This window comes from Cucumis melo, chromosome 12 (assembly GCF_025177605.1).
Source record: "Cucumis melo cultivar AY chromosome 12, USDA_Cmelo_AY_1.0, whole genome shotgun sequence".
NCBI lineage: Eukaryota > Viridiplantae > Streptophyta > Magnoliopsida > Cucurbitales > Cucurbitaceae > Cucumis > Cucumis melo.
The window spans coordinates 15,922,226-15,943,278 of NC_066868.1; the positions used below are offsets into that span (position 1 = coordinate 15,922,226).

Sequence of the window (21,053 nt, forward strand, 5' to 3'; positions counted from 1 at the left end):
AGGCACCACCTTAGTAAAGGAATGATCCTCCACCCAATGATTGAAGAATCGAAATGACGCTACTCTTCTATTTTGTTGGAAACTAGGATAGAATAAAATAGGAGAATGATCGGAAATACCCCATGATAGCACATTAACCAACAAATTGGGCCATGCATACAACCAATCATCATTCACTAAAATACGATCCAATCGGCATAACACACCCGACCCATGAACCTTACTAGTCCAAGTCAACTAGTTACCCTGCACCAAAGGCTCTATTAAATCAGCATCACGTATGGCCAGATCAAAATTCTCCATCTCACCCTGAATAGGAGCCTCCTCGAATGCTTCAGAATGCACTATAATAGCAATAAAATCTCCCATGACAACCCCTGGACTCGACCAACCAGAAGTGATCTCAACTAGCTGACGCCACAACAATCGTCTCTCAATATTACTATTGGAGGCATAGACACAGAATACCTCCACACAAACACCGAACAACAGATCTAACGTACGAGTAACAAACTGCTTGTCCACCACACGTGTAGAAAAGGAAAAGCGATTCTTCTTCCACATCACCCAAATTCGACCAAGATCACTATTACTGTAACTATAAGAGAAGTCCCAAGAATTACCGAACCTCCTAGAAACAGTTTCAAAGTTACTTTCGCGAACTCTAGTCTCCAAGAGGCAACAGAACCCCACAGAGGACGACCCAAGAAAATCAAATACTGCTTTACATTTTACCTGGTTATTTAGACCACGTACATTCCGAGTGCACCAACTAATCATGAGAATTATCAATTATATGTATTCCCTTAGGACCACTCTCTAAACCACCACCGCATCAAGCAACAACACCATCATCCACCTGTATGGGCAGCGGTGAGCTCTCTACTATAGTTAATGCCCATTTGTCAGCATCACCCACCTCTAAAAGACTCCCAAAAGAGTCTGGCATAGTCACCTCCAAACTTTTACCACGATCTCTAACAGAGACTAACTCCCTCTTCTTACGAGTAACAAGAGTAAACTCATCTCGTTGGCCTACTTCCTTCTCCACTTGACGACTAGGCCTATTTGGAGAACTCCTAATTTCACCTTCACTAGAAGAAATCTGACCTTTAATGTCATTTGGCAACCGACATCTTTGCGAGCGTTATTAAAGGCCTTTAATGTCGGTTGGGCTTTAATGTCGGTTTAAAAACGACATTAAAGGTCTTTAATGTCAGTTTTCAACCGACATCTTTGATAGTGTTATTGAAGCCCTTTAATGTCGGTTTGGCTTTAATGTCGATTTAAAAACGACATTAAAGGCCTCTTTAATGTCAGTTTAAAAACGACATTAAAGGCCTCTTTAATGTAAGTTTTCAACCGACATCTTTGATATTGTTATTGAAGCCCTTTAATGTCGGTTGAACTCTGATGTCGGTTTAAAATTGACATTAAAGCGTAGTTTTTGGGTTCATTTTTACAAATTTATTTTTATTTAATTATTGCATTATTGTCCATTTTTTATAGATCGACATTGGGTCCATGTAGATAAATATTTTTTTCACGCCAACGAATCAATGAAATTCATATTATTTTAGAAAGTATAATATTTGTCTTTTACATTTGAATACACAAAATAAAATCTTAATATTGTGTTTATATATACATTCTACAAAAGTACATGAAAAAAGATCCTAATACAAGAATTAAATAATTAAAAATCCTAAACGCCTTCTCAGTCTTCAATTTTCAACGGTCACCTTGCCATCTGCACACTCGCTTAGCTTTCAACCCGCTATGACTTCAATTATCTATATATATGCATTGAAAGAAAACGAATTTAGACCTTTTCGTTCACATATTAGACATTTTTCCCAAAACGAATTCACCATAAATTAAGAAAGTAACAAATAACGACTTTACCAAGACGATGGCTGAATTAGATGCAATGGCTAATGTCAGAACAGCAGACAATGTTTGGACATGCATTTTCAACTGCAGTTTTGATGTCGGCAACAATATTTTGTATAAGTTGTATATGTAAAACCAACATCAAAGTGCGGGGAAAATAGCTAACATGGATTGAAGTATCTCTGTTGCCTAACTTACCAGGGGAATTTTCTTCAACTTCTCGGCTAATTCTTTCTACATCTGTAAAGCTTTCTTAGCTTTTGCTAAAGCATCAAGAGAGAGATTTCCACTTTTCCCAGCAGTTGAGGATGTCCCATCTGTACTAGATTTTCCATGAACCTCATGAGATCTAGTAATACTAACTCCCTTATTTTCATTTGTGGTAGAAATTGAAGATACCTTGATAGGAAGGGAATGACTAGGATGTAACAAATTCCGGGGCACACTTGCTGATGGTATATCGGTAGGTTCCACCATAGATCCCTGCATGATTATGACTTTAGTTCATTAAGTTCATTACTAGCAGTCTAGCACTACCCAAAGGCAAGGCATCATAATCATGGAAGAGTTTCCTCGATATTATAGAATTAACCCATGTATACAGATTAAAAATACAGATGCAAAGAAGGTACGAATCACTATAAGGAACCTTGAACCAGACGAGGCGTTATAAACCAAACAGTTTACAAAATTACTAAATATGTCAGCTCTTACATCCAACAAATGTCAAATAACACTCAAACTCACTCCCACGTCAAAACTAATGGCTAGAAAATTGCCAAGATGATTAATATAACAAAGAATGAATAAATGTCCTGACTTGGACATAAATTGTTCGAAACAGAATACAATCACCATAAAGCTTAAACTTACAAAATCCATTTTGGTGACTTAATTAGCATAACATAATCAAAAAAAAAAATTCTTGAGCTTATACCCATCTATGAACAGCACCATATTACAACAAGACTTGTGAATATAATTTGTCCACAGCTTAAAAAATTCAAGATCCCATGAATAGTACACATCCTAGCACTAACAATTCTTAGGCTTCATAACGTTTTATAGAGATATGAGTCTACTCACATGAAAATTACCTCTCAAAAAGAAAATTTCAAGCCTAGAGGTCACACAATGACGTTCACATAAATTTATGTATATATACATATTATAAGAGATACCACTTTATTGAAGGAACAAAAAACAAATGAGGACACCCTAATGGACCTACACACACATTATATATATATGTATGTATATATACACACATATATACATACAAATATCTTGTCAATTCAAGAAGATAAGGATTAATTATATCCTGCCAGAAAGGGAGGAAAGAAAGAAATGCCAAGCGAGGACATTAATTACAAGGGATGTTAGAGCGGGTCCAGCCCAAGTAGTGACCTAAGCCTAAGAGGGAGAAACAACAGAAAGTAACAAAGAAGTGTGAAGTCATTCGTCAACAAGGAAATTCCGAAGAGCTACGGTAATTCTAGAAGTCTCCTCAAATGTACTTGGTTCCATTTTTCATAAACAAGAAACGCTTTCCCCACCATTGATGATTGAAAACAAAGTGATACTAGGATGAATTGCCAAATGAAATGTATAATAGTAAAACACAATGCCAATTATATATGGCAGAACTTGATTGCTAGAGCCCAATGCATAAGAATAATACTCAAAATCCAAACAAAACCAAACAAAAGCCCAATGAATCTTTTGAACAAACTACATTCACAAAAATAATACTAAAAAACCAAACAAAACGCTAACTCAATGCATAAGAAAAAGAGACTTTTACGAGACATTTCATCAAACATCTTATGAGCATAAACTAATAACTCAAGAATGCATCTTCCTCATCTTTTCACATAGCACAAGATGAAATCTAAATTCCACTAGCAACAAAAATGACATTTTGAAGTCTGTCAGACCGCCTTGCAACCATCCTAGCAGGATATACCTACCAATAACGGTCCTATACAAGTGCAAACTATGGATCTATGAACCATTAATCACACTCTCAATCACACTCTTAAGAATGAGTAGTCTGTTGCATATCAAAACAAAGTGAGAAAAAAAAAGATACATCTCTTTAAGTTTAATAAGAAAAGCACCTGTGATGTTGGAAGTGCATCATTTGGCTTATGCGTGTTCCCAATTTTTTTATTTAAAGTGCATCACTCTAGACCGATGGATCGCTAAATCTTCGGCCAATTAAACGCTTAGCATCTGATAATAAACAAAAGAAGCTTATCAATCAAAACTATAAGAATAAATAATGATTATACTGAACCCTTATTCACAGTAACATGTTCCACAATAATGAATGAGCCACAACTATCACCAACTATCCTGATATAACCTATCTTCCCGAGTGGAATGAGAAATGAACCCATCATATATCAAGAGAAAGAGACATTGCATACATCATTATTGGCATGAGAACAGTATTTAAGATATGAACATCACCTTCGAAGAACCGTGTGGGAATGTATTCCCTGAGGTTGATTTTGCTTGGCTAAATAGCTTGCTGTTGGTTTCATAAAAGTTGAACACCTTGGTGGATTTACCTTGATAGTAGACTTCAAATTAATTCCTAGAATATCTTGAGGAAGTTAATCGACGGGTGGGAGTTAAAGGTTTGAAAATACTAGGAGAAACTTCCAGACAGATGAATAATCCTAACTGAATGAAGTGAAATACAAGAATAATCTATAACTCCTTTAGAAAGTAGAAAAACTGCAACGAACTAGAACTCCATAGAACCATAACTCAAATCGCAAAAAAAAAAAAAAAAAAAAAAAAAAAAAAAAGAGGAAAAAAAAAGAAAAAGAAAACTTACCAAAAACGGTGTTAATCGGGTTCATGGCGACCTGATTCTTAGCTGCATCACCGATCAAGCGCTCAGAGTCAGTAAAAGAAACATACGACGGCGTCGTCCTGTTGCCTTATCGTTGGCAATGATCTCAACTCTATCATGCTGCCACACACCGACGCAAGAGTACGTGGTTCCAAGATCGATTCTGATCGCCGTACCTTCTCCTTTACCAGCCATAGTAAATTTTCAAATCGTCGATGGAAAAAAGAATCTACGATGATAGGAAATGAAAGCAAGAAAATTTGATTTGTGGCTGCAGAATTTAGGGTTAGAAGATTTCAAAGTTATAAGGAGGAAGAAGAGAGGAGGAGAATTTATATAGAAACTTTTAAGGAAAAAGAAAAGGTAAAGTAAGAGAGGAGACTTGATTTTTTACCAAATTAAAAAAATAAAAAAAAATTACAAAGGGGCTTTAATGTCGGTTTTCAAAAGGTGGTCGTTTAATGTCGGTTTTAAACCGACATTAAACGTCCGCCTTTTGAAAACCGACATTAAAGCCCATTTTTCATTTTTTCCACCTGACATTAAAGGCCAGATTTGTTGTAGTGCTTCCTCCAATTGTTTAAACGATTCTAGAACAACTTCCCCACATGTCTCACTAGCTAATTCCTCCCTTTTATCAGTACTAGTCTTGTTCACAACCTTCTCTTGTAGAACCTTACTCTCCACACTTCTAGGACACTGTCCACTAGAGTGCCCAAAGGCACAACACAAATTGCACTTACGTGGTTTTCACTCATAGTTTACCGAAACAATAAAATCCACTCCTCTAAGATTAACAGTAATTTCAGTAGGCATATGTGATGGATCTAGTTCTACACAAACACGAGCATAAGAAACCCGACGTTGCTCCTTAGTGACCAAATCTAAAGTTATGGGCTTACCCACAGTACTCGCTACAACAGCCAACCCCGCTTCTATCCATAACTCGATAGGTATTCTCCCCAATTTAATCCAAACAGGAATAGAATTAAACATAAAGGATTCAGGAACTATACCTGGAGTCCATTTTCTGAGCAGCATGGGTTTGCCACCTAGATGCCATGGTCCACGCGATAGAATCCACTCCAGTGATTTGGCCCATCTAAATTGAAAGCATATGAGATCGTTTTCCAAAATAGTGATCGTGGGCATTTCAATTTTCCCCCAGATTTTCTCAACAAGCCGATGGATAACAACATAAGGTAAGTTGGCATCTATTAGTTTGCCTACTAAGGAATTCTCCCATACCCTAATTCCTTGAACAATAACCTCTTCAGGAGGAACGACAACAATTTTATCCCCAATTGCTTTGGGCGGAGTATAGGGAAGAGATCCTTCAGTAGAAGTCCGAAATAGCGAAGCCCATGTTGAATTGGATCCAATTGTGTGTTTGTGAAGACCATTCTCAACAACCTTTGGAACATTTTCACTCCGGATTTTCCAAATAGAGCCAAAAGAAATGTCTTTCTCGGTTGAAAAAAGAAGTCCACCACTAGCCGGTTCATCTTTCCCTCCAGACTTCCTAATTTGATCAAACCCAATGAGTGGCCCATTTGAAGACTCCCCAGCCGGTTTCAGCCCACCAAATTCTAACCCACGCGGCCCAGCAGCTATTCCCTCTTCTCTAGGCCCAATTTCATTTTGCCCATCAAGCGCAGACCCAACCTTACGTGGTCGCAAACCCGTCGGTCGAACTTTCTGGGCCGGTCGGTTCAGCGGTAAACGAATCGAACCTAGGTCAGTCGTCTTCCTCTCTCGTACCGCCGCCTCGTGTATCTTCTGTAATTCGGCCAATGCTCGGTTCCTAGCCTTCGAAGCATCTCCGACCAACACACCACCGGAATCAGACATTGTCTCACCGTGATTTGCAGAGATTAAAATCGATTACTCAACAGAAACCAAAAATTGCGAACTACTGTTCAGATTCATTACTTGAAAAATGTGATTAATCAACAAATATTACCGATCTGAACGTAAACGTCTATAGATCTGCACTACTACACCTCCGATCAACTAACAGTATCTTCGTTAATCAAATCGGAGCAAAATCAAACGAAAATTCCAGTTAAACAACCAATAAATCGCCCTTTGGCCGAACCAAAAAACGTTTGAGCTGTCCCCGAAAAACAACCCAGTCGATGAATAACTTGAAATCACTAATATCCCAATGTTACTTAGAGATTGGATAGCTTGAAATCGTTAGAGAAACACCGCTGAACACTGTCTACCGCCTTTCGTGGGAAGCATTTGGCAATCTTTTGGACTGTTTTGGGTCACACCTTTGTTTTCCCTCCAACAAACTCGCTTCCCCATATAAGCCTTGGGAAAACGTGTCAAGAAGCATGCCAGAAGTGTGGGTTGAAGTCCTCGAAGTACGATCCCCGAAGATCAAGAGACTTATGACCTATACAAAGCAAAGGGAAGAAACAATTGGGGGACCGATCTTTACCCCAGGACGAGAAAACTGTGGTCGGGGCATTCTCGCTCGCATTTTTTTGGGACGAACACTGGGAGTCCTCGAGCACAGCCCGTTCCCTTCGCTCCAAGTACATTTTCAGTGGTTTTTAACATCGCATGAGCGTTCGCCACTCGTTGAAAGCATTGGCCATCTTTTGGACCGTTTTAGGTCGCACCTTAGTTCTTCTTCCAACTAGCTCACTTCCCGACCTATACCTTGGGAAAACGTATCAGGAAGCATGCCAGAAGTGTGGGATGAAGTCCTCAGAGTACGAGCCTTGAAGATCGAAAGACTTATGACCAATAAACAGCAAAGGGAAGAAATCGTTGGAGGATCGTTTTTTACCCCAAAACGAGAAAACTGAATTTGGGGCAATCTCGCTCCCGTTTTCTTGGGACGAACACCGGATGTCTATGAGCTCAACCTATTTCCTTTGCTGGAAGTGCATTTTTAAAGGTTTCTGACACCGAACGAGCGTTCACCACTCGTTGGGAGCATTGGCCATCTTTTAGAACGTTTTGGGTTCTATTTTAGTTCTCCCTCCAACGAGCTCGCATCCCGACCTATGCAATGGGAAAACGTGTCAAGGAGCATGCTAGGAGTGTGGGTTGAAGTCCTCAGAGTACGGGCCCTGAAGATTGGAAGACTTATGACCAGTACGAAGCAAAGCGAAGAAACCGTTGGGAGACTGCTTTTTACACAAGGACGAGAAAATTGAGTCCGGTGCATGCTCACTCGCATTTTCTTGGGACGAACACCGGAAGTCCTTGAGCTCAGCTCATTTCCTTCGCCGCAAGTGCATTTCCAGTTGTTTCTGACACCGAACGAGCGTTCGCCACTCGTTTGAAGCATAGGCCATGTTTTAGACCGTTTGGGGTCGCACCTTAGTTCTCCTGCAACGAGCTCGCTTCCCGACTATACCTTGGGAAAACGTGTGAGGGATCATGCTAGGAGTGTGGGTTGAAGTCCTCGGAGTACGAGCTCCAAAGATCGAAAGACTTATGACCAATATGAAGAAAAGAGTAGAAACCGTCGGAGGACCGCTTTTTACCCCAGAACGAGAAACTGAGTCTCGAGAATTCTTGGTCGCGTTTTCTTTGAACGAACACTGAAAGACCTCGAGCACAACCTGTTTCCTTCACTGCAAGTGCATTTCCAATAGTTTCCGACACCAGACGAGCGTTCGCCAGTCATTGGAAGCATTGGCCATGTTTTGGACCGTTTTGGGTCGCACCTTAGTTCTCCCTCCAATGAGCTCGCTTCCCGATTATACTTTGGGAAAATGTGTCGACGAGCATGCCAGGAGTGTGGCTTTAAGTCCTCGGAGTACGAGCCTCGAAGATCGAAAGACTTATGACCAATATGAAGCAAAAGGAAAAAACTGTCGGAAGACCACTTTTGCCCCCAGAACGAGAAAACTTAGTTCGGGGAATTCTCGCTCGGGTTTTCTTGGGACGAACACAAAAAGTCATCGAGCTCAATCTATTTCCTTCGCTGCAAGTGTATTTTCAGTAGTTTCTGACACCGGACGAGCGTTCGCCACTCGTTGGAAGCATTGGCCATATTTTAGATAGTTTTGGGTCGCACCACAGTTCTCCCTGCACGGACCTTGCTTCCTGACCTATACCTTGAGAAAACGTGTTAGGGAGCATGCCAGGACTGTGGGTTGAAGTCCTCGGAGTACGAACCCCGAAGATCGAAAGGCTTATGACCAATAGGGAGTAAAGGGAAGAAACTGTCGGGGGACCGCCTTTTACCCCAAGACGAGAAAACTGAGTCTGGGGCATTCTCGCTTGCGTTTTCTTGGGACGAACACCGGAAGTACTTGATCTCGACTCTTTTCCTTCGCTGCAAGTGCATTTTCAGTGGTTTCTGACACCTGACGAGCATTCGCCACTCATTAGAAGCATTGGCCATATTTTGGACAGTTTTGGGTCGCACCACAATTCTCCCTCCAACAAGCTCTCTTCCCGACCTATACCTTGGGAAAACATGTCAGGGAGCACGCCAGGAGTGTGGGTTAAATTCCTCAAAGTACGAGCTCCGAACATTGAAAGACTTATGACCAATACGGAGCAAAGGGAAGAAACAGTCGGGGGACCGCTTTTTACTTCAGGACGAGAAAACTGAGTCCGGGGCATTCTCGCTCGCGTTTTTTCCTTCGCTGCAAGTACATTTTCAGTGGTTTCTGACATCGGACAAGCGTTCGCCACTCGTAGGAAGCATTGGCCATCTTTTGGATCGTTTTGAGTCGCACCATAATTCTCTCTCCAACGAGCTCGCTTCCTATCCTATACCTTAGGAAAACACGTTAGGGAGCATGCCAGGTGTGTGGGTTGAAGTCCTCGGAGTACGAGCCCCGAAGATCGAAAGACTTATGACCAATACGGAGCAAAGGGAAGAAACCGTCGAGGGACCACTTTTTATCCCAGGACGAGAAAACTTAGTCCGAGGCATTCTCGCTCATGTTTTCCTGGGATGAACATTGGATGTTCTCGAGCTTGACCCGTTTCCGTCGCTGCAAGTGCAGTTTCGGTTGTTTCTGACACCGGACGAGCGTTCGCCACTCGTTGGAAGCATTGGCGATCTTTTGGACCGTTTTGGGTTGCACCACAGTTCTCCCTCCAATGAACTCGCTTCCCGACCTATCCCTTGGGAAAACATGTCAAGGAGCATGCTAGGAGTGTGGGTTGAAGTCCTCGAAGTACGAGCATCGAAGATCGAAAGACTTATGACCTATACGGAGCAAAGGGTAGAAACCGTCGGGAGATCGCTTTTTACCCTAGGACGAGAAAGCTAAGTCAGGGGCATCCTGTCTCGCGTTTTCTTTGGACGAACCCCGGACGCCCTCGAGCTTGGCCCGTTTCCTTCGCTGCAAGTGTATTTTTAATGGTTTCTGACACCGGACAAGCGTTCTTTACTAGTTGGAAGCATTAGACATCTTTTGGGCCGTTTTTGGTCACACCACAGTACTCCCTCCAACGAGCTCGCTTCCCGCTTTTTACCCGAGGAGGAGAAAACTGAGCCCGGGGCATTCTTGCTCGCATTTTTTTTGGGCAGAACACTGGAAGTATTCGAGGTAGGCCCGTTTCCTTCGCTGCAAGTGCATTTCCAGTGGTTTCTGACACCGGACGAGCGTTCGCCACTCGTTGGAAGCCTTGGCCATTTTTTAGACCGTTTTGGGTCGCACCACAGTTCTCCCTCCAACGAGCTCGCTTACCGACCTATACCTTGGGAAACTGTGTCAGGTAGCATGCCAATAGTATGGGTTAAAGTCCTCAGACTACGATCCTGAAGATCGAAAGAACTATGACCAATACGGAGCAAAGAGAAGAAACCGTCGGGGGACCGCTTTTTACCCCAGGACGAGAAAACTGAGTACAAGGCACTCTCGCTCGCATTTTCTTGGAACGAACACCGGAAGTACTCGAGGTCAACCCATTTCCTTCGCTGCAAGTGCATTTCCAGTGGTTTCTGACACCGGACGAGCGTTCGCGACTCGTTGGAAGCATTGGCCATCTTTTGGACCGTTTTGGGTCGCCCCAAAGTTCTCCCTCACACAACCTCGCTTCCCGACATATACCTAGGGAAAACGTGTCAGAGAGCATGCCAGAAGTTTGGGTTTGGGGCATTCTCGCTCGTGATTTCTTGGGATGAGCACCGAAAGTCCTCGAGTCCGGCCTGTTTCCTTCGCTACAAGTGCATTTCTAGTGGTTTCTGACACCGGACGAGCGTTCTTTACTCGTTGGAAGCACTAGGCATCTTTTGGACCGTTTTGGGTCGCACCACAGTTCTCCCTTCAACCAGCTCGCTTTCCTACCTATACCTTAAGAAACCGTGTCAGGGAGCATGCAAGGAGTATGGGTTAAATTCCTCAGAGTACGAGCCTCGAAGATCGAAAGAACTATGACCAATACGGAGCAAAGAGAAGAAACCGTTGGGGGACCGCTTTTTATCCCAGGATGAGAAAAATGAGTCCGGGGCATTCTTGCTCGCATTTTCTTGGGATGAAAACCGGATGTTCTCGAGCTCGACCCGTTTCGTTCGCAGCAAGTGCATTTCGAGTGGGTTTTGGCACCGGACGAGCGTTTGCGACTCGTTGGAAGCATTGGCCATCGTTTGGACCGTTTTGGGTCGCACCACATTTCTCCCTCCAACGAGCTCGCATCCCGACCTATACCTCTGGAAAATGTGTCTGGGAGCATGCCAGAAGTGTGGGTTGAAGTTCTTGGAGTACGAGCCCCAAAGATCGAAAGACTTATGACGAATACGGAGCAAAGGGAAGAAACTGTCGGGGACCGCTTTTTACCCCATGACGAGAAAGCAAAGTCCGGGGCATTCTCGCTCGCGCTTTCTTGAGGCGAACACCGGAAGGCCTCGAGATTGGCTCATTTCCTTCGCTGCAAGTGCATTTGCAGTGGTTTCTGACACCGAACGAGCATTCGCCACTCGTTGGAAGCATTGGCCATCTTTTAGACCGTTTTGAGTCGCACCACAGTTCTCCCTCCAACGAGCTCGCTTCCTGACCTATACCTTGGGAAATCGTGTCAGGGAGTATGCCAAGAGTGTGGGTTGAAGTCCTCGGAGTATGAGCCCCGAAGATCGAAAGACTTATGACCAATACGGAGCAAAGGGAAGAAACCATCGGGGAACCGCTTTTAGCCCCATGACGAGAAAACTTGGTTCGGGGTATTCTCGCTCGCGTTTTCTTGGGACGAGCACCAGAAGTCCTCCAGCTCAGCCCGTTTCCTTCTCTACAAGTGGATTTCTAGTTTTTTCTGACACTGGACGAGCGTTCGCCACTCGTTGGAAGCATTGGCCATCTTTTGGACCATTTTCAGTCGCACAAAATTTCTCCCTCCAACGAGCTCGCTTCCCAACCTATACCTCTGGAAAACGTGTCAGGGAGCATGCCAGAAGTGTAGGTTGAAGTCCTCGGAGTACGATCCCCGAAGATCGAAAGTCTTATGACCAATATGGTGCAAAGGGAAGAAACCGTCGGGGGATCGCTTGTTGCCCCAGGACGAGAAAACTGAGTCCGGGACATTCTCTCTCACGTTTTTTTGGGACGAGCACCGAAATTCCTCCAGCCCAGCTCGTTCCGTTCGCTGTAAGTGTATTTCCAGTTGTTTCTGACACCGAACAAGCGTTGGCCATCTTTTGGACCGTTTTGGGTCGCACCACAGTTCTCCCTCCAACGAGCTCGCTTCCTGACCTATACGTTGGGAAAACGTGTTAGGGAGCATGCCAGGAGTGTGGGTTGAAGTCCTCGGAGTACGAGCCCCGAAGATCTAAAGAATTATGACCACTACGGAGGAAAGGGAAGAAACCGTTGGAGGATCGCTTTTTACCCCAGGACGAGAAAACTGATCCCAGGGTATTCTCTCTCCCGTTTTGTTGGGCCGAACACTAGAAGTCCTCTAGCTCCTTCCGTTTCCTTCGCTGCAAGTACATTTCTAGTGGTTTCTGAAACCAGACGAGCATTCGCCACTTGTTGGACGAATTGGCCATATTTTGGACCGTTTTGGGTCGCACCACAGTTCTAATTTCAACGAGCTTGCTTCCCGACCTATACGTCCAGAAAATGTGTCAGGGAGTATGCCAGGAGTGTGGGTTTAAGTCCTTGGAGTACGAGCCCCGAAGATCGAAGGACTTATGACCAATATGGAGCAAAGGGAAAAAACCGTCGGGGGACTACTTTTTACCCTAGGACGAGAAAACTAATTCCAGGGCAGTCTCGCTAGCGTTTTCTTGGGACGAACACCAGAAGTCCTCGAGCTTGGCCCGTTTCCTTCGCTGCAAGTGCATTTACAGTGGTTTTTGACACCGGACGAGCGTTCGCCACTCATTGGATGCATTGGCCATCTTTTTGACGGTTTTGGGTCGCACCACACTTCTCCCTCAAACGACCACACTTCCCGACCTATAACTCCAGAAAAAGTGATAGGGAGCATGCTAGGAGTGTGAGTCAAAGTCCTCGGAGTATGAGCCCAAAAAGTCAAAAGACTTATGACCAATACGGAGCAAAGGGAAGAAACCGTCGGGGGACCGGTTTTTCCCCAAGGACGAGAAAACTGAGTTTGGGGCATTCTTGCTCGCCTTTTCATGGGACGAGCACCGAAAGTCCTCGAGTCAGCTCGTTTCCTTCGCTGCAAGTGCATTTCTCGTGGTTTCTGGCATTGGACGAACGTTCGCCACTCGTTAGAAGCATTGACCATCTTTTGGACCGTTTTGGGTCGCACCACACTTCTCCCTGCAACGAGCTCGCGTCCCGACCTATACCTCTAGAAAACGTGTGAGGGAGCATGCCAGGAGTGTGGGTTAAAGTCCTCGGAGTACGAGCCCCGAAGATCAGAAGACTTATGACTAATACGGAGCAAAGGAAAGAAATTTTCGGGAAACCGCTTTTTGACCCAAGACGAGAAAACTGAGTCCAGGGCATTCTCGCTCGCGTTTTCTTGGGACGAGCACCGAAAGTCCTCGAGCTCAGCTCGTTTCCTTTGCTGCAAGTGCATTTCTAATGGTTTCTGACACCGAACGAGCGTTCGCCACTCGTTGGAAGCATTGCCCATCTTTTTTACCGTTTTCGGTCGCACCACAGTTCTCCCTCCATCGAGCTCGCTTCCCGACCTATACCTCTGGAAAACGTGTCAGGGTGCATGCCAGGAGTGTGGGTTGAAGTCCTTCGAGTACGAGCCCCAAAGAATGAAAGACCTATGACCAATACGGAGCAAAGGGAAGAAACCTTCAGAGGATCGCTTTTTGTCCCAGGACGAGAAAACTTAGTCCGGGGCATTCTCGCTCGCGTTTTCTTGGGATGAGCACTGGAAGTCCTCGAGCTCAGCTCGTTTTCTTCGCTGCAAGTGCATTTCTAGTTGTTTCTGACACCGAACGAGCGTTCCCCACTCGTTGGAAGCATTGGCCATCTTTTTGATCGTTTTCGGTCGCACCACAGTTCTCCCTCCAACGAGCTCGCTTCCCGACCTATACTTCTGGAAAACGTGTCAGGGAGCACGCCAGGAGTGTGGGTTGAAGTCCTTGGAGTACAAACCCCAAAGATCGAAAGACTTACGACCAATACGGACCAAAGGATAAAAAACCCTAGGGGGACCGCTTTTTGCCCCAAAACGAGAAAACATGGTCCGGGGCATTCTCGCTCGCGTTTTCTTGGGACGAGCACCGGAAGTCCTCGAGCTCAGCTCGTTTTCTTCGCTGCAAGTGCATTTCTAGTTGTTTCTGACACCGAACGAGCGTTCCCCACTCGTTGGAAGCATTGGCCATCTTTTTGATCGTTTTCGGTCGCACCACAGTTCTCCCTCCAACGAGCTCGCTTCCCGACCTATACTTCTGGAAAACGTGTCAGGGAGCACGCCAGGAGTGTGGGTTGAAGTCCTTGGAGTACAAACCCCAAAGATCGAAAGACTTACGACCAATACGGACCAAAGGATAAAAAACCCTAGGGGGACCGCTTTTTGCCCCAAAACGAGAAAACATGGTCCGGGGCATTCTCGCTCGCGTTTTCTTGGGACGAGCACCGGAAGTCCTCGAGCTTAGCTCATTCCCTTAGCTGCAAGTGCATTACAAGTGGTTTCTGACACCGGACGAGCGTTCGCCACTTGTTGGAAGCATTTGCCATCTTTTGGACCATTTTGGGTCGCACCACAGTTCTCCCTCCAACGAGCTCGCTTTCTAACCTATACCTCCGGAAAACGTGTCAAGGAGCATGCCAGGAGTGTGGGTTAAAGTCCTCCGAGTACGAGCTCCAAAGATCGAAAGACTTATCACCAATACGGAGCAAAGGGAAGAAACCGTCGGGGACCGCTTTTTACCTCAAGACGAGAAAACTGAGTCCGCGGCATTCTCACTTACATTTTCTTAAGACGAGCACCGGAAGTCCTCGAGCTCAGCCCATTTCCTTCGCTGCAAGTGCATTTCCAGTGGTTTCTGACACCAGAAGAGCGTTTGCTAGTCATGGAAAGCACTGGGAGTTGTTTTGACCGTTTTGGGTCGCACCACAATTCTCCCTCCAATGAGCTCGCTTCCCGCCCTATACCTCTGGAAAATGTGTCAGGGAGCATGCCAGAAGTGTGGGTTAAAGTCCTCAGAGTACGAGCCCCAAAGATCGAAAGACTTATGACCAATACGGAGCAAAGGGCAGAAACCGTCGGGGGACAGCTTTTTGCCCCAGGACGACAAAACTGAGTTTAGGGTATTCCCGCTTGCGTTTTCTTGGGACAAGCACCGGAAGTCCTCAAGCTCAGCTCATTTCCTTCGCTGCAATTGCATTTCCAGTGGTTTTTGAGACGGGACGAGCGTTCGCCACTCGTTGGAAGCATTGACATCGTTTAGACCGTTTTGGGTCGCACCAGAGTTCTCCCTCCAACGAGCGCGCTTTCCGACATATACCTCTGGAAAACGTGTTAGGGTGCATGCCAAGAGTGATGGTTGAAGTCCTCGGAGTACGAGCCCCAAAGATCGATAGACTTATGACCAATACGGAGCAAATAGAAGAAACCGTCAAGGGACCCCTTTTTGCCCCAGGACGAGAAAACTGAGTCTAGGGCATTCTCGCTCGCGTTTTCTTGTGACAAGCACCAGAAGTCCTCGAGCTCAGCCCGTCTCCTTCGCTGCAAGTGCATTTCCAGTGGTTTCTAACACTGGACGAGCGTTCCCCACTCGTTGGAAGCATTAAGCATCTTTTGCACCGTTTTAAGTCGCACCACTGTTCTCCCTTCAACGAGCTCGCTGCCCGACCTATACTTCTGGAAAACGTGTTAGGGAGCATGTCAAGAGTGTGGGTTGACGTCCTCAGAGCACGATCCCCGAAGATCGAAAAACTTATGACGAATACGGAGCAAAGGGAAGAAACCGTCGGGGGACCGCTTTTGACCCAAGGACGAGAAAACTGAGTCCGGGGCCTTCTCGCTCGCGTTTTCTTGGGACGAGTACGAGATGTCCTCGAGCCCATCCCGTCTCTTTCGCTGCAAGTGCATTTCCAGTGGTTTCTGACATCGGACAAGCGTTCGCCACTCGTTGGAAGCATTGGCCATCTTTTGGACCGTTTTAGGTCGCACCACAGTTCTCCCTCCAACGAGTTCGCTTCCGGACCTATACCTCCAGAAAACGTGTCAGGGAGCATGCCAGGAGTGTGTGTTGAAGTCCTTGGAGCACGAGCCCTGAAGATTGAAAGACTTGTGACCAATACGGCGCAAAGGGAAGAAACCATCGAGAGACCGTTGTTTACCCAAGACGAGAAAACTGAGTCTCGGGCATTCTCGCTCGCGTTTTCTTGGGACGAGCACCGGAAGTCCTCGAGCTCAGCCCGTTTATTTCATTGCAAGTGCATTCTCAGTGGTTTCTTACATCGGACGAGCGTTTGCCACTCGTTGGAAGCATTGGCCATCTTTCGGACCGTTTTGGGTCGCACCACAGTTCTCCCTCCAACGATCTCGCTTCCCGATCTATACCTCCGGAAAACATGTCAGGGAGCATGCCAGGAGTGTGGGTTGAAGTCCTCGGAACACTAGCCCCGAAGATCGAAAGACCTATGACCAATACGGAGCAAATGGAAGAAACCGTCGGGGGACCGCTTTTTACCCAGGACGAGAAAACTGAGTCCGTGGCATTCTTGCTCGTGTTTTCTTGGGACGAGCACCGGAAGTCCTCGACATGCAAAATAAATGAATTAGTATTCATGAAAATTATTATACGTACAAAAGAAATAGTTTGATATATAACATACCGAATCCGAGATGACAATGCTTCCCTTATTTACAATGTCTCTCATATACTTCATGACATAGTTTCCACACGTAGTGCTCTCGACTTGTAGTGGACACTATAAAAACAATAAATTAGAATAAAGGACTAGTCTTAATTGCTAGTAATCTACAAAATACAATTGAATTTAAATATTTATACTTGCCTTTACTTTTCGCCATAAAGTTTGTTTCCTGCTTTTATTAATGTTTTTTTGCGAGTGAAATATCGCTATTGCTCTGTTTTGCCAAGATAAGATTGCACATATCTTAGAATATTGTACATGCATTAGAATTAAGAGCACTACATGATATAAAAGATTAAACTTACGTGTCGGTTACATATCTTGTAGTTGCTTTTGATGTCGTCCTTAGCGAGTCAAGGTAAAACATTGTATCCTCATACGCATTTATAGCAAGCAGTGCCCAATGACCCCTAATTATACAAAAATGTAAGTACTATTTTATTGTCAATGCAACCAATACCCTAACTAAACTTACCCAGGATTAAAAGGAGCAAGAACTACTTGGTCGGGTTTAGACACCATCAATCTACTACACAAGTTTTGAATTTGAGATTCTTGTGTGTTTCCAGAAGAGATTAGGGACGGATCTACAAAGACATACTGCATATTTTCTTTCGAGCCACTAACAGATGAATACAAGTACCTACAAAATATATAAACTCGTAAAGGAGATACATAAATTTAGATGCAAAGGAATGAAATTGACTTACATCATATAGGCCACCAATGTAAACGTTTTCACTTAGTTCATGTTACAAAGATCAACGATATCCTCTCGAAGCACAGAAGTCTTTCGACTAATGCCAAAAAGGTCAGCGGGTAGTGAAAAAGTGATGCTGGAATCTTTCTCCATTACCTTCTCAGCATATCTGAGAATCGACTTCAACTCTAATGGCAAAGTTGATGTCGATTCACATACAACTTCTTTTTCTGTAGGCATTTTTATTAAGTCCATCTCCTAATTCAAGAACATCCAAATTCAGTAAGACGTACAATATTAGACATTCGAGTTTAATAGTGGATTACATACCTTCAAGACGTCCAACTCTGGTTCATTCATCTTCATCACCTCCTTCCCTTTCTTTTCCTTCTGTTTTGGTTTGTCCAACGATTCCACTTCTATTCTCTTACCCTTCTCTTCAATCCCCTCTAACACTATTGGCCTTGAACAACTCCCGTGTGCAGACAATGGTGTAGATAAGTTTGAGCGAATTTGTGCCTCTAATTCACTAACTCGCCTACGGAGTTCTTCATTCTCAACTAGAATGTTCGCCTCATCTTTTGATGTTTTCTTAACTGAATGAAAGTACGTTGTTGGAGTAACGTATCCACCAACCCCACGCACACGACCATTGTGCTCTTTTGTACCCAATGCTTGGGTTAATACATCATTCGAACAATGTCTATTCATAGAAGATGAATCTGTATTCATTGATATCTCATCCTAAAAAGATAGCAAAATTAATGTAAGTTATAGAAATGATTGCTTATGTAATGGATAATTGAAATGTGTGATTTACATGTAATGACTTACTATTTTATGGACGACTTGCTGAATGTCGTCGTTGTCGTACTGTCTTCGTTTGTTAACTCGAGCTTTCTTCCACATTTTAGCTCGATCAACATAAACTTCATTTGAATCCTCCTTCTTCATTCGAGAACATGGAGTTGAAGTGGTAAACATATTAGCTTGTATTCCATTTTTGGTACAAAGCAAATTTACAAGAAACAAACAACAAACTTACAACTTTTTATGCAACCCCCCCCCCCGAAATGACAAAGTGATACAATAATCCTACTTACAACTTTTTATGCAACCATTTACAAGAAACAAACAACAAACTTACAACTTTTTATGCAACCATTTACAAGAAACAAACAACAAAGTTACAACTTTTTATGCAACCTTTACAAGAAACAAACAAACCCCCCTCCCCCAATGACAAAGCTTTAGAAGAATCCTACTTACAACTTTTTAGGCAACCCCCCTCCCCCGGACAAAGTTATACAATAATCCTACTTACAAATTTTTATGCAACCATTTACAAGAAACAAACAAACTTACAACTTTTTATGCAACCATTTAAAAGAAACAAACAACAAACTTACAACTTCTTATGCAACCCCCCTCCCCCCAAATGACAAAGTGATACAATAATCCTACTTACAACTTTTTATGCAACCATTTACAAGAAACAAACAACAAACTTACAACTTTTTATGCAACCTTTACAAGAAACAAACAACCCCCCTTCCCCCTCCCCCCCCCCCCCCCCAATGACAAAGCTTTAGAAGAATCCTACTTACAACTTTTTATGCAACCCCCCCCCCCCCCAAATGACAAAGTGATACAATAATCCTACTTACAACTTTTTATGCAACCATTTACAAGAAACAAACAACAAACTTACAACTTTTTATGCAACCATTTACAAGAAACAAACAACAAACTTACAACTTTTTATGCAACCCTTTACAAGAAACAAACACCCCCCCCAATGACAAGAAACAAACAAACTTACACCACGCAAGCAAAGAGGAGGATTACACCAGATATCCAACCAGACATCCCAAATTCTATAAGGTTTCTTTGGCAACAAAGAAAGAACAAACTACAAAAATGGGAGTTTCCTCCTTAGACATCTAAGCATCTTACCATTTCCTCCTTAAGATTGGCATACCCTTTCCTTGAGATTCTATGATTGTATTTGTTCTTCGATCGTCTATCTTGTTGTAATTTTCTTTTTTCCTATATCCAAATGTATTTGTTATTGAGAAAGTAGAAAATATCATTTCGAATGATTTTCATGTATAAAAGTTATTCATACCTGAAAGGTCTCTGATAACCTTGACCTTACAAACTCTTCCCAGTGATTTTGCTCAATGAAGGAATACTTTTCAGGTGGAACTTGAAGCAATTGTGGTTCATCTTTATGCGGGATGATGTATTTCGTTGTTAGCCAGTTCTTAAACTGACGAACCGAAATACCTGCAGTTTGGAGAACGTTTTTCCTAGATCTTGGATCAATGACGAATGCAGCCTAAATAATTAAAAGTACTTAATCAAGTGTCCATACAACAAGAACATTATCAAATATAATAAGGACATTAAAGTTATATATACCTCAAATGTAGTGAATATCTTATCTTTCAGTTCTGCAGGCACACTTTTCCAAGACATATATGTGATAGGGACATGATAATGGGTTGCAGACCCTATGAAAGACTTTAACTTCGCTCCATTCTCACCAATAGGTGCTCCGTCTTCATTGTACCTCACCACCTTCTTGTCTCCCAAACTTCTAATGCGAGTTACATCAAACATAATAGTAGGTCCTCGTTGTCGCTTCAACTCTTTTGGGGTTTCTTCAACTGTTGCATTCAACTCACCAACACCAACTTCTTCATTAAGATCGTCCATATTATATTATGCGAAGCTGTCAATCAAAATGAAGAAAAAATTAGCATGATATACAAACTTTAAACAATAATAAATAATGAAATAAGATAAATGAACATAATAAACTTATGGTCTCCTTGTTTGAAATTGTGAACACACCATTATAATATTATGTAGGTATCCATGTGCCTTCACAATCTGACCTTACGTACGTTAAGACATTTTCATCCAAATCATTGTTTAAATAGACATCTGGCATATCATTGGGTATTCCTTCACACAGGAGTATTGTATCACCAAGTTCATCGTCATTATATCTATCTTCAAAGTCTCTTTGTGGTGGAGTGAGTACAACTGACCATCTAACATCACTTGGATCCTCAACATAAAACACTTGCTTTGCTTGGCTTGCTAGTATAAATGAGTCTGACTTGTGTCCTACTCTATTTAAATCAACTAAAGTATAACCAAGTTCATCGATCCGAACACCACCACTATTCTGTACCCAATTGCATTTAAACACCGAAACATTAAACGTATTATAATTGAGTTCCCATTTCTCTTGTATCACTCCATAGAATGACATATCTCCAATGACGAGATTTTTATCTTTAGAACTAGACACTTCATTGTTTTTGCAACTAAACTAACT

General features: G+C 43.3%; 1 protein-coding gene across 1 annotated transcript; it reads right to left on the reverse strand.

Annotated features, from left to right (window-relative positions):
• Positions 1 to 19,636: 19,636 nt before the first annotated feature.
• LOC127144158 (uncharacterized) lies at positions 19,637 to 20,422 on the reverse strand. The gene is made up of 3 exons (XM_051079726.1): positions 20,126 to 20,422; positions 19,830 to 20,042; positions 19,637 to 19,750 (listed from the first exon to the last, which is right to left on the reverse strand). The coding sequence occupies exons 1-3, from the start codon at positions 20,420 to 20,422 to the stop codon at positions 19,637 to 19,639; spliced, it is 624 nt and encodes a 207-aa protein (XP_050935683.1).
• Positions 20,423 to 21,053: the final 631 nt, after the last annotated feature.

Excerpts from the sequence above, each read along its gene's own strand:
- LOC127144158 (XM_051079726.1), bottom strand. The coding sequence starts at position 20,422 with ATGGACGATCTTAATGAAGAAGTTGGTGTTGGTGAGTTGAATGCAACA. Across the intron at positions 20,043-20,125 it reads AGATATTCACTACATTTGAG|GCTGCATTCGTCATTGATCC; the intron begins GTATATATAACT and ends TTAATTATTTAG. Across the intron at positions 19,751-19,829 it reads GGTTATCAGAGACCTTTCAG|GAAAAAAGAAAATTACAACA; the intron begins GTATGAATAACT and ends ATTTGGATATAG.